Source organism: Trichomycterus rosablanca, chromosome 22 (assembly GCF_030014385.1).
Source record: "Trichomycterus rosablanca isolate fTriRos1 chromosome 22, fTriRos1.hap1, whole genome shotgun sequence".
In the NCBI taxonomy this organism is placed as follows: Eukaryota; Metazoa; Chordata; class Actinopteri; order Siluriformes; family Trichomycteridae; genus Trichomycterus; species Trichomycterus rosablanca.
Window position 1 is genome coordinate 8,755,595 of NC_086009.1, and position 12,596 is coordinate 8,768,190.

Consider the following 12,596-nt stretch of genomic DNA (forward strand, 5'->3'; position numbering starts at 1 on the left):
TATCACTGCCCTATATATTAATAAAAGTAATAATAATTATAATACTAATAATTTTCTTCAAGATCAATGAAATACCTATCTATCTATCTAATAATAATAATAATAATAATAATAATAATAAATAACAGGTCGATTTTCCATATTTTACACATAAAACATAGACAGGTACAAGTGTAACTGCCAGTTTTGTTAAAAGAATCATCTGTAAGAATGTGGTTAAATTATTCTTCTTGTCTCTCCTCTATTGTCAGAGACCGTATGTGAACCATGTCCTCCTGTCCACTGCTCACTATAAGGTAGTGAACGTGCCATCCAAAATCCAACCAAGCATCCTGCCCAGTGGACATGCAGAGGTAGACAAGACATCCTTCTTTCATACCCAATCATTATAACAAATTTTAATGCATCTTATAAAATGAGGTTTAAGGAATTATTTCTTTATGTTAGACAAACACCAGCGTGGTTTGGAGGCGCCCTGATGGTCAGGAGGAGGTCCCAGTGTGGTGGATTGTGGTGTCAATCATCGCTGGCCTCCTGCTTCTGGCTCTGCTCAGCATCATATTCTGGAAGGTACATACAGGTTTAAACACCATCATCATCATCATCATTTTGAAAAAAATGTTAATGATTGAACATATTACATATTGCAATAATTTCCTTTGGGATAAATAAAGCATCTATCTATCTATCTATCTATCTATCTATCTATCTATCTATCTATCTATCTATCTATCTATCTATCTATCTATCTATCTATCTATCTATCTATCTATCTATCTATCTATCTATCTATCTATCTATCTATCTATCATAAAGTTACATTGCGTCACAACCATAAACATAAAATAGAGAATGTAATAATTTATATAGAAGGTAAATTAAAACTGCTTGAGTTTTGGTTTAAAATTAACAAAAAAAATATATAAAATATACATAATATATATATAAAATAATATATATAAATAATATATAAAAGTATATAAATAATATATAAAAGTTTTTAAACATCATTAAGGATTTTGCCCTCACATTTCTACACAGTTTTAGTGTACAGTATTAATGTAAGATATAGAAATATTACGTGCCATCCATACAGTAAAATGTGGTCTATTATTCAAGAATTTACAAGAATGGATGTGATATTTGGATAACAATAAGATTCAATCAGTAAGACTGACAATATAAATACTATCTTAATTTAATTAATCCCTTAGTTATCCCAAAGAGAATAAATTTCATTTTTTATTTCAAATTAGGGTTAATCAGGGCGCTCAGGTGGCGCATAGGTAAAATCACACCCTGGAACCAGAGCTGGGGGCTCGAATACATCGTATCGTGGCTGAGCGGCCACATGACCAACGATTGGCCTGTTGTTCCGATAGGGGTGGGATATTAAAAAGAAAAAGCCGGATAGGGACTCGCTCATAACTGATGCAATTACGACCTCTGCTGGCTGAATGATGGCGCCTGCACAGAGACGGGAAAAGAGTGCTGTCAGGGTGCGTCTCTCCGTACACGGTGCTGATCCGCATTGCACTCGTCAAAGTGTAGGTGACAAAATGCATACGACTGCTGCCTACGTGTCGGAGGGGGCATGGGTTAGATTCGCTCTCCTCAATCAGAGCGGGGATCGGCATTGGTGGAGAGAAAGCATGACGCAATCGGGCAATTGGACGGGCAAAAAAAGGGGAGGAAAAAAATTAGGGTTAATCTTCTTTATAATTAATACAATCTATTACAATATTCTGTGGCATAGAATGTCTGGGGTCTAAAGGCTCAAAAACACATCACTAACTTGTTATTATCAAAGTGGTAGTCAGAGAGATTAAAATCAGAGAGATTATAGGTCAGTTAACATTTTATCTATGCTAATTTGGATCTTAGGGCAAGTTTTATACATTAGTTGCAATTAAAATCAATCATATAATAATAATTTAGGGAATAAGTCAGGTTCTTATTACATAGTCAATCCATATTTTTATTTTGCATTTTTTTTTCATGTAAACTTGTTCAGCAATGGAGAATTGCTCAGACAAACACCTAGTGTGACTGACTGACTTTACAATAATCCTTTTGCTACTTCATGTAGTTGAATCTGGTTCTTGGATTCTACTGTTTTGCAGGTGGGATTTTTCAAGCGCAACCGTCCGCCAGTTGACAAGAACGATGATGATAACGATGCCACTGATGATTTAAACTGAAAGCAGTATATATCAAATGAACTGTCTGACTCAGAATTATAATGATACAAGTCTTAAAATCTGAAATAAATTATAAATAAAATTTATTTCCACATTTAATGGGTTACATTTGTGTATTTTGTTTTATTTGAACATTTTACACTGGCTCTTGTGTCACAATTTGTGTCACAGGCTATTAAGTGTTTTCTTTTATTACCATATTAAAATTATTTTACAACAATATTAAGCTCACCGGACAGAATCTATCCAGCAAGCTAATGCTGAGATCTGGGGGTTCGAATCTCAGCTGTGCCATCGGCCAATCAAGTAGTGATTGGCTATGGGGGATGACTGAGCAGCCTAGCGATTGGGTGGTACACTTTTTATAGGTCCTTTCTGTGTGGAGTTTGCATGTTCTTCCCGTGTCCGCGTGGGTTTCCTCCGGGTGCTCCGGTTTCCTCCCACAGTCCAAAGACGTGCAATGGAGATAATAGGAGACACTAAATTGCATGTTCTTAGACTGTTGGAGGAAACTGAAGCACTGGTTCAATGGACAGTCAGGTTTATTGAAGATTCTGGGGCGGCACGGTGGATAAGTGGGTAGCACTGTCACCTCACAACAAGAACACCCCGGGTTTAATTCCCAGGTGGGGCGACTCCGGGTCCTTTCTGTGTGGAGTTTGCATGTTCTCCCCGTGTCCGCGTGGGTTTCCTCTGGGGTTCGAATCTCAGCTGTGCTATCGGCCAATCAAGTAGTGATGACTGAGCAGCCTAGCAATTGGGTGGTACACTTTTTATAGGGTAGATTTTCATGCCTTTGGTTATGTGGAAGTCAGCGTCACAGGAAACATTGTCCTGGTGGAGAAGACAGCATGTTATTTTTTTATTCTTACTTACTGTGTCACACTGGCTTCCCAAATTGAAAGATTTTAGTCTTTCAATGTTTTGAAATATACCTCAAAATCTTAAAAAAGACCTACTTGATTAGCAACAATTACATTTCTTTTTTCTTTACTACTAATTATCTATCTTTGACAGTGTTGTGTAAACTACGATTTTGGCAGTTTCACTCACCAGTTTATAATCCTAACGAGAAGATTATTATATTTATGTAATTTAAACGTATACACTTCCCTCAGAACTCTGAAATGTGCTGCATTTGTTGTCTACATTTATGTAGAAGTAACGTTAATGTTTTGAGTTGGGGAAAGAAGATAGAGCGTGTTTTAGATTTGTTTTATGCGATAGCAACACTAGACATCCCAAGTTGCAAAAACTCATTTCGGGGAGGTACCCTCGGACCCGGACTTCGACCCCGACCCCCCAAGCCCAAAAACAAACAAAAAAAAAAGCTAAAAAACCACTCGCACACACCAAAGGATATGGGTGATAACAGAACTTTTATGAGCTGCTAACTGAGCTACCAAGCTAACTGTTCGCGTCACAAACACATTAATGTGTACTACATAGTGCACTAGATTGTGTGAAAGATAATAGATTTATGTTCCCTACATACTGCACTAGATTGTATATTAGAAAATAATTTATGTTCCTTACTTAGTGCACTAGATAGTGTACTAGATAATACACTTATGTTTCTTACATAATGCTTTAGGTAGCGTATTAGTGAACGAATTTAGGTTCCCTACATAGTGCACTAAATTGTATATCAGATAACGGATTTATGTACCCTACATAGTGCACTAGATAGTATTTTAGATATGAATGTATGTTCCCTACGTAGTGCACTAGATAGTGTATTAGATAACGCATTCATGTTCACTACATAGTGCACTAGAAAGTATAACTAGATGATGATTTGTGTTCCATACATAGTGCACTAGGTAGTGTATTACATAGTTAATTATGTTCCCTACATAGTGCACTAAATTGTATATCAGATAACGGATTTATGTTTCCTACATAGTAGGGTTGCCAACCGTCCCGTAAAATACGGAATCGTTCCGTATTTTGAAACTAAATGTCGCGTTCCGTATTGAACTGATACAGGACGCGCTTTGTTCCGTATTTTTATCAATGGGAGAGAAACGCTGCAGATTAGACTGTTCAATACTAGAGCTGGGCGGTTCCTGAATCACCCGGGTTAATGATTCGAATCTTTGTACTGAATCAGGAATCACGAGTCCAAAATCTCAATGAACCCGGATCCTATGAGTCCTCTGACTGGCACAAGGCGAGTGAGCCGACTCACCGGAAACACCTCTGACTCAGATGAATTGGCTGAACCGACTTCACTCCAGTCTATGAATCTCAGTAATAAGTTAAATATTCCAATAAACAGCGATTAAACACACTGGTGTTCGTTATGTGGCTGATTTTATGCACATGCTATTATTATTATTATTATTATTATTATTATTATTATTATTATCAGCAGTAGCAGTATAGATTAGTAATGCAGCATATTTTCATGTAAGCAAAATAACAAAATATAGTTATATTATTATTAAAATGCAAATGCTTACAGGCTACTTTAGTACTGTACCACTTATAGCCCCCATGGTCATTTTAAACCCTTGACCCATTAATATACCCATCTGATTGGTAGGTGAGTCCACCCCACTCTCCCGCATGATCAAGATTTTACTTAAAAAAAAGTGTCAACTTGTCACTGATAAGAGAAGTGTGAGGGGCCAAGAGAATTAAGAGAGAAGGATTTATTTACAGAAGATGAGTGAATGGAAGACAAGTGATATTTGGATGCAAAGTGAACCAGATCACATTACTGAGTGACTCAGATTAACCCGAGTCCATAAAATAAACCGAATTTACCACCACTATAAATACTCCGCTGTTTGAGTAGCGCAGTGGGCAGAGCGCATAGTGCACGTTCTTCTGCCCTAGGTTCGAATCCGGCTTAGGGCGAAACTAAAGTAACACAAGCAGGGCCGGCGCTATGGGGACGCTGGGGTGGGCAACGCAGTCCACAACCAGGGCTGCATGTCAGTGTGAAGATGGATTATGTAAAAATGTTGTTTTCACTATTGAGAAAAAAGGTTACATGATGTTCTTTATGTTGTTTTACCTAAAATATGGTTCAGATTTATTATAAAGAATGAAAATAATATATGTTAAACAGCCTAAATAAAACATTTTAATAATGTTCCTATGTCCTAATGACCCCCCCCCCCCTCCCGCTCAGGTAAACACTTGGCATCCCGCCAGCCTAGGGTGTTCCTTATTTCCAGTTCTGAAAGTTGGCAACCCTACTACATAGTGCACTAGACAGTATATTAGACAATTGATTTATGTTCCCTACACAGTGCACTAGATTGTATATCAGATTTTGCCAGTTTCACTCACCAGTTTATAATCCTAATGGGAAGATTATTATATTTATTTAAATTAAAAGTACACTGAACTGAAAATGAATATCCTGCATTTATTGTTTACTTTTCGTTTCTTTGGAGCCGCCATGTTTATCCAAAAACTCTGGAACATTAATGTAGGTTTAATGTAGGTGTAATATTAATGTTTTGAGTTGGAAAACAGAATATGGGGAGCGTTTTAGAATTATTTTATGCGATAGCAACACCCAGAATTAATACCGGCTTAAAACACCTGCTTAATACCGGGTTAACTTTAATTGTATTTCTAAAATGCTAAACGGTAGCTTGTACATCTCTGCTGTAGGTGAAACAGTCGAACAGCAGAGGGCGCGCGCGGTGACTGAACCACACGGGAACGCGCACGGCTGCGCGCACCCGCCCTTTACGCTGTACGGGACAATAGAAAGCCAGGCAGGGATAGAGAGAGTAGGAGGGAAGGAAAGGAGGGGAAGTGGTGGGCATCTTCTCATCTGCACTTCTCTGTGCCATCCAGAGCAGGAAACATGGACGAACAGGCGCCCTGGGAACTTGTTGTGTGATATTGCTGTAAGGATGCCAGCACCGCGGTGGATCTGCGCTTATCTGACGGCGGTGCTCGTGCTGGTGGTATTCGCTGTTGGGCTGAAATGTGAAGCGCAGCGGGCAGCAGTGGGTGAGTTCAGCGCTGGTTTTTTTTGGGGGGGGGGGGGGGTGTTGAATGATCGACACTGGGTGGGTTGGTGTGTTTTTATTGTGGATCTGAAAGGGGCAAATATTTCCACGAATGGTGTGAGGTCTGGTTCTAGATTGTTCTCATCAAGTTCAGAACAAGATGCTTCTGTGGATCAGCACAGCAGAACCACTGATTTAGATTCATGGATGGTTGTAAGAAAACAAGCAAGAACAACAAACAACAAAGTGCCACATTTGCACTGATTTTTATTATTTATTTAGTAAATGTACTTACTCATAGTGTACCGAAAACTAGAAAAGTAAACCATGCAGATTACAATAACATTTAATAAAATTTAAGTGTTGTTCAAAGTTGTTAGGTTAGTTGTTTTATTTATTCTTTTTTTTTTTTTTTTTTTTGCATTTTCTCCCACTTTTCTCCCCCTTTTAAGCACGGGGGGCGGTCCGGGTCCTTTCTGTGTGGAGTTTGCATGTTCTCCCCGTGTCTGCGTGGGTTTACTCCGGGTGCTCCGGTTTCCTTCTACAGTTCAAAGACATGCAAGTGAGGTAATTTGGAAATACTAAATTGTCCATGACTGTGTTCGATATAACCTCGTGAACCGATGAATCTTGTGTAATGAGTAACTACCGTTCAATAATGTAACCGAAGTGGAAAACATGACGCCCCCCAACTGAACAACAGGCCGATCGTTGTTCATGTGGCCGCTCAGCCTCAAGCCGGTAAGGCAGAGCTGGATTCGATACCATGTATTCGAGATCCAGCTCTGGTTGCAGCGTGTGCTTTTTACAGCTGCGCCACCTGAGCGGCCACTTTTATGTATTCTACACAGGTCACCCAATATTCAGATCTACTCAAAATGCCCCCCCATTAGCCGCTCAGGTGGCGCAGCGGTAAAAACACACGCTGCAACCAGAGCTGGGATCTCGAATACATCGTATCGTATCGTATCGAATCTCAGCTCTGCCTTGCCGGCTGAGGCTGAGCGGTCACATGAACAACGATTGGCCTGTTGTTCAGATGGGCGGGACTAAGCCGGACATGGGTCAATTACGACCTCTGCTGGCTGATTAGAGGCACCTACACAGAGATGAGGAAAGAGTGCTCTTAGGGTGCGTCTCTCCGTACACAATGCTAGGTGGCACAACACTCGTCAATGTGTGGGTGATAAGATGCATACGGCTTGCTGCCTACGTGTCGGAGGGGGCGTGGGTTAGCTTCGATCTCCTCGGTCGGAGCAGGGATCGGCATAGGCGGAGAGGAAGCATGATGCAATTGGGCAACTGGACGCGCTAAAGGGGGAGAAAAAGCATTAAAAAAATGCCCCCAATTATAGTAATGTAAAAATTCCTGGGTTCGATCCCCAGGTGGGGCCGGTGGGGTCCGGGTCCATTCTGTTTGCATGTTCTCCCTGTGTCCATGTGGGTTTCCTCCGGGTACTCCGGTTTCCTCCAACAGTCCAAAGACATGCAAGTGAGGTGAATTGGAGACGCTAAATTGTCCATTGGGCCAGTGCTTCGGTTTCCTCCAACAGTCTAAAAACATGCAGTCAGGTTAACTGAAGATTCTGGGGGGCACGGTGGATAAGTGGGTAGCACTGTCACCTCACAACAAGAAGGTCCTGGGTTCGATCCCCAGGTAGGGCGGTCCGGGTCCTTTACAATGTACAGAGTACCTGGATCAAACTCACATGGACACAGGCATGCAGAAATGTTTACGTTAATTCCCCGGAGGTGAGGAACAAACCCAGGATCCATGCCAGCGTACAAATAGTGCCGACTTGCCACTATTTTTGAAGGTTTTTAGTTTTCAGTCTTGATCAGAAGGTCACTGGTTTAAGCCCTACCACTATCTCTTTAATAGTTTTGATTGCATTTGGTCATAACTGAAAGACAGTTCGGATAAAAACATCGAAAGTGTTGGTCCAAGTCAAGCAGGGTTTGGTAAGCACTAGATGCAAGGCAGGAATACTCTGGACAGAATGTTAATCCATTGCAGGTCTTCAGCCATTCCCCTATCAGACATAGCCAATCATATCTGTGTGGATTCTGGGTGGACCAATAGCACCACTGAGATTTGAACCCAAATCTCAGCAGAAGTTAGCGTAATAGACCTCTGCACCACCCAAACAGCACTAAAAGGTCATTATAGAAGTAAATAGCAGATATAGATTGGGGGAGGGGGGTAAACGTGAATGTGCATACCTCTAAGCTAATACTGTGTTTAGGATAAAAACAGTGTCAGCATGGTACATCTTGATTTGAAAATTTTGGCCACTCTTCCTGGCAAAGGTGCTCCAAATCTGACAGATTCTTCAATGCACAGCCCACTTTATATCACTCCACAGATTTTCAGTTGGATTGAAGTCTGAGCTCTGGTTGGGCCATTCCAAACTTTGATCTTCTTCTGGTGAAGCCATTCTTTTCTTGATGTTTGTGGTATGCTTTGAATTGTTGCCGAGTCATAATGATTTTGGGCTGTAATTGGCTATAATTTGGAACTGTTCGTTATTCCCTCTTGACTAAAGCCTCAGTTCCAGCTGAAGAAACCCAGATGCAAAGCATAATGCTGCCACCACCATGCTTTACTGTGGGCATGGTGTTCTTTTGGTTGTGCCAAAAGTTTAACCCTGGCCTCATCAAGTCAAATCAAGTCAAATTTATTTGTATAGCGCTTTTTATAATGGACATTGTCTCAAAGCAACTTCACAGAATTCAGGACCAACAGACCAAAAACCCCTATTGAGCAAGCCGAGGGCAACAGTGGCAAGGAAAAACGCCCTTAAAATTACAGGAAGAAACCTTGAGAAGAACCAGACTCAGCAGGGACCCGTCCTTCTTGGGTGGCCTGGAGGATACTTCAAATAAATAGGATTTACACAGATCATACAAACACAAAATTTAATTGAACTGAAAGGTAAAGGAGTTCTTCATTGTTCAGTCCAGTTTGTGATAAACATGCCAGGGGACCATCCCATCTAGCAGGAGCAGCATTGTTGGCACTATGAGGGTAAACAGGTTTTCGTCAGAACCACCTTGGGGTAAAACAACAGAGGATGTAGTTACAATGTAAAAACGTTAAGAGTAAATTGTCAGTTTTACACAGAGTAGCTTTAGACTCCGGCACCCCTAATTATTACAGCATAACTAAAAGGGAGAGCGAGCAGGTAACATCAGACCATAACACATTTTCCACACATGCTTTTGGCAGACTTGATGTATGTTTTTTGCAAAATGTACCTGGGCTTGGATGTTTTCCTTACCACTCTACCCAGTCGCACAGCCCAGGCTTATAAAAAAGACAGGACTTGTCTTAAATTCCTGCAGCTACATTATTTGTCTCTCGGACCAGTTTTCTTCTTGTCTTCTCAGACTCAGACTCAGCTTTATTGTCATTCAAAACCATGTACATGATTAGAACGAAATGCAGTTACTTAGGTCTCGGTGTGTGTAAACATAATAAAATATAAAATATAAATAACAAGAGAAACTATGTTTAGTAAAAATAAAACTTAAGACTTAAAAACTAGAAGAAATAACTAAGATAGGAATTTTAAATATTTACTAGGGCTGTCGAAGTTAACGCGATAATAACGCATTAACGCGACCTCAATTTAACGCGATTAAAAAAATTAGTGCCATTAACGCAAATTCTAGTTCATGTTGACACTTGACTGGTAGAACAAACGTTTTAATGTCGGACTTGCCACCGTTTTTCATTTGCGGTTTGTTAACATAATGTAACCGATCGTGGTAGTGATGCACTTGCATAATAAAGAAATAAATACACGCTATATTCACAAGTTGTCGGGAGCAGAACACTTTATTACACTTAATTAACTTCTTCTTCTGTACCGAATACCGGAAAGCTGAGTCAAGCACGTTAGTCCATGCACTATGGAAGCCCCAAAGGGTCAAAACACACTCACTTCGTGTAGAAACGTCCATCAAACCATCGTCACGATACAACCACAGACAAGTCTGATACAATAACTACGCCTTATCCCACCTAAAGCACCGCTGATCTACAATGTTTGCTGATGGAGAAATTCTAACCTACAATCTGACATTTACTGCCTAGTATGTGAGTGAATAAACTCCCTTACAGTTTTATCTTGTCCCAGCAGTTTTTAACATCAGTACATTTAGCATAAAATGTGTTCACCATTTTAATTGTAACATTTCACTTAAAAATCCTTGTTTTCTATAACATTTACACAGATTTTTTTTAATGCGATTAATCGCGATTAACTATATGAAATTCTGAGATTAATCGCGATTAAAAATTTTAATCGTTTGACAGCCCTAATATTTACATATTCTAATCCAGAGGTCCCCAACCACCGGGCCACGAATCATTTATCACCGGGCCGCACAGAAAGAATAAATAATTAGAGATCGCTACATCAGCCATAAAAATGTTTTGGGTGTTTATCGTCTCATATCACCCCCAGGTGCTCATTTGTGAGCAGTATAGTTATTTTATTTTAAGCCCCTCTTCCCCTGACGGTCCATGAAATGATATTTTATATGAAACCGGTCCGTGGTGCAAAAAACTTCGGGAAGCACTAATCAATTTTGGAGGGGCGTCCAGTTCTCGTTCATGCCAGTGTCTTTCCATATTTTATCCACTTGTTGATGACCATCTTCACTGTGCTCCATGGTATATGTAATTCCATTATTATTATATATTGGACCCTTCTTCTGACTGATACCTTTCAACAATGAGAGTCCATTTATGCTTTGTAAGCTCTTTGTGGACTGTGTATTGCTGTAAGATCACTTTAATTGATAGCAAGTGTCACTGACTACTATTTAACATGAGTTGGAATGTGATTGGTCCATTCTGAACACGGTCACATCCCTAATCATAAGGTTTTTTTCTCCTCTATACAAATTCACTCACACATTCCAGGTCACAAAAGGTTGAAAATAAATCTGAAATGATTAATCTTGGTCTGATTTTTACATCTCGAGTGAAAATAAAGTGTGTGGACTGTATTTCCACTGTATATGTTATCCGTCGGAATGCACTCGAGCTTCCTGAAGCACATGACTGGAGTGTCTGAAGGTCTGGTCTTCAATGGCAGGATGTGCTTTTAGCATTCTGTAGTGTTCTTGGTAATTAATAATATTCTTTAGTCTTTAAAAGCCTCCATCAGTCGTAACTCTTAATCTAAACTGATTCAGCAGCTGAATAGGGTTGAATGAAGACTCCAGACCAGTGGACTAAACCGAACGTCAACGTTTTAAAACAGTGTCAGGATAATTAATGGTAGGGTTTGAGATGTAAAGGTGAAGGGAGCATCTGTCATTAAGGACGTGATGCATAAACAAAGGCGTCATTTATAGCACAAGCAAAACATGAGAAATGATTAATTAATTATTATTATTACAATTAGGGCTGGGCGGTATATTACAAATAGATATACACCGATCAGCCATAATATTAAAACCACCTCCTTGTTTCTACACTCACTGTCCATTTTATCAGCTCCACTTATTATATAGAAGCACTTTGTAGGTCTACAATTACTGACTGTAGTCCATCTGTTTCTCTACATACTTTTTTAGCCTGCTTTCACCCTGTTCTGCAATGGTCAGGACCCCCACAGAGCAGGTATTATTTGGGTGGTGGATCATTCTCAGCACTGCAGTGACACTGAAATAGTGATGGTGTGTTAGTGTGTGTTGTGCTGGTATGAGTGGATCAGACACAGCAGTGCTGCTGGAGTTTTTAAACACCTCACTGTCAGTGCTGGACTGAGAATAGTCCACCAACCAAAAATATCCAGCAAACAGCGCCCCATGAGCAGCGTCCTGTGACCACTGATGAAGGTCTAGAAGATGACCAACTCAAACAGCAGCAATAGATGAGCGATCATCTCTGACTTTACATCTACAAGGTGGACCAACTAGGTAGGAGTGTCTAATAGAGTGGACAGTGAGTGGACACAGTATTTATAAACTCCAGCAGCATTGCTGTGTCTGATCCACTCATGCCAGCACAACACACACTAACACACCACCACCCCAATAATACCTGCTCTGTGGTGGTCCTGGGAGAGTCCTGACCATTAAAGAACAGCATGACAAAGTTAACAAAGCATGCAGAAAAACAGATGGACTACAGTCAGTAATTGTAGAACTACAAAGTGCTTCTATATGGTAAGTAGAGCTGATAAAATTTACAGTGAGTGTAGAAACAAGGAGGTGGTTTTAATGTTATGGCTGATCGGTGTATTTGATAGTATTTTTACTGGTATTGAAAATTACCATATTCTTTATTGTATATCATTATTATTTTTTTGCCATCTGTTTCATAGAGCGCCAATACATGTAATATATGTATTGCTACATCCCTATATCTGATCTTGTCTTATTATAACATGAGTAA

At 39.9% G+C, this 12,596-nt stretch overlaps 2 protein-coding genes across 3 annotated transcripts in view; both read left to right on the forward strand.

The window, feature by feature from the left end:
- The window catches only part of itga2b (integrin, alpha 2b), a 57,337-nt gene extending 55,037 nt beyond the window's left edge, over window positions 1-2,300 (forward strand). The window contains exons 28-30 of the mRNA XM_063018851.1: window positions 252-353; window positions 448-570; window positions 2,124-2,300. Coding sequence (XP_062874921.1) covers window positions 252-353; window positions 448-570; window positions 2,124-2,201 — 303 coding nt within the window. The 3' untranslated portion in view covers window positions 2,202-2,300. The remainder of the gene's footprint in view (window positions 1-251; window positions 354-447; window positions 571-2,123) is intronic.
- A 3,674-nt stretch (window positions 2,301-5,974) lies between these two features.
- fam171a2a (family with sequence similarity 171 member A2a) overlaps window positions 5,975-12,596 on the forward strand; it is a 66,434-nt gene continuing 59,812 nt past the window's right edge. For both annotated transcript variants that reach the window (XM_063018577.1, XM_063018578.1), the window contains exon 1: window positions 5,975-6,182. In XM_063018577.1, the coding sequence (XP_062874647.1) occupies window positions 6,083-6,182 (100 nt within the window). In that variant the 5' untranslated portion in view covers window positions 5,975-6,082. The remainder of the gene's footprint in view (window positions 6,183-12,596) is intronic.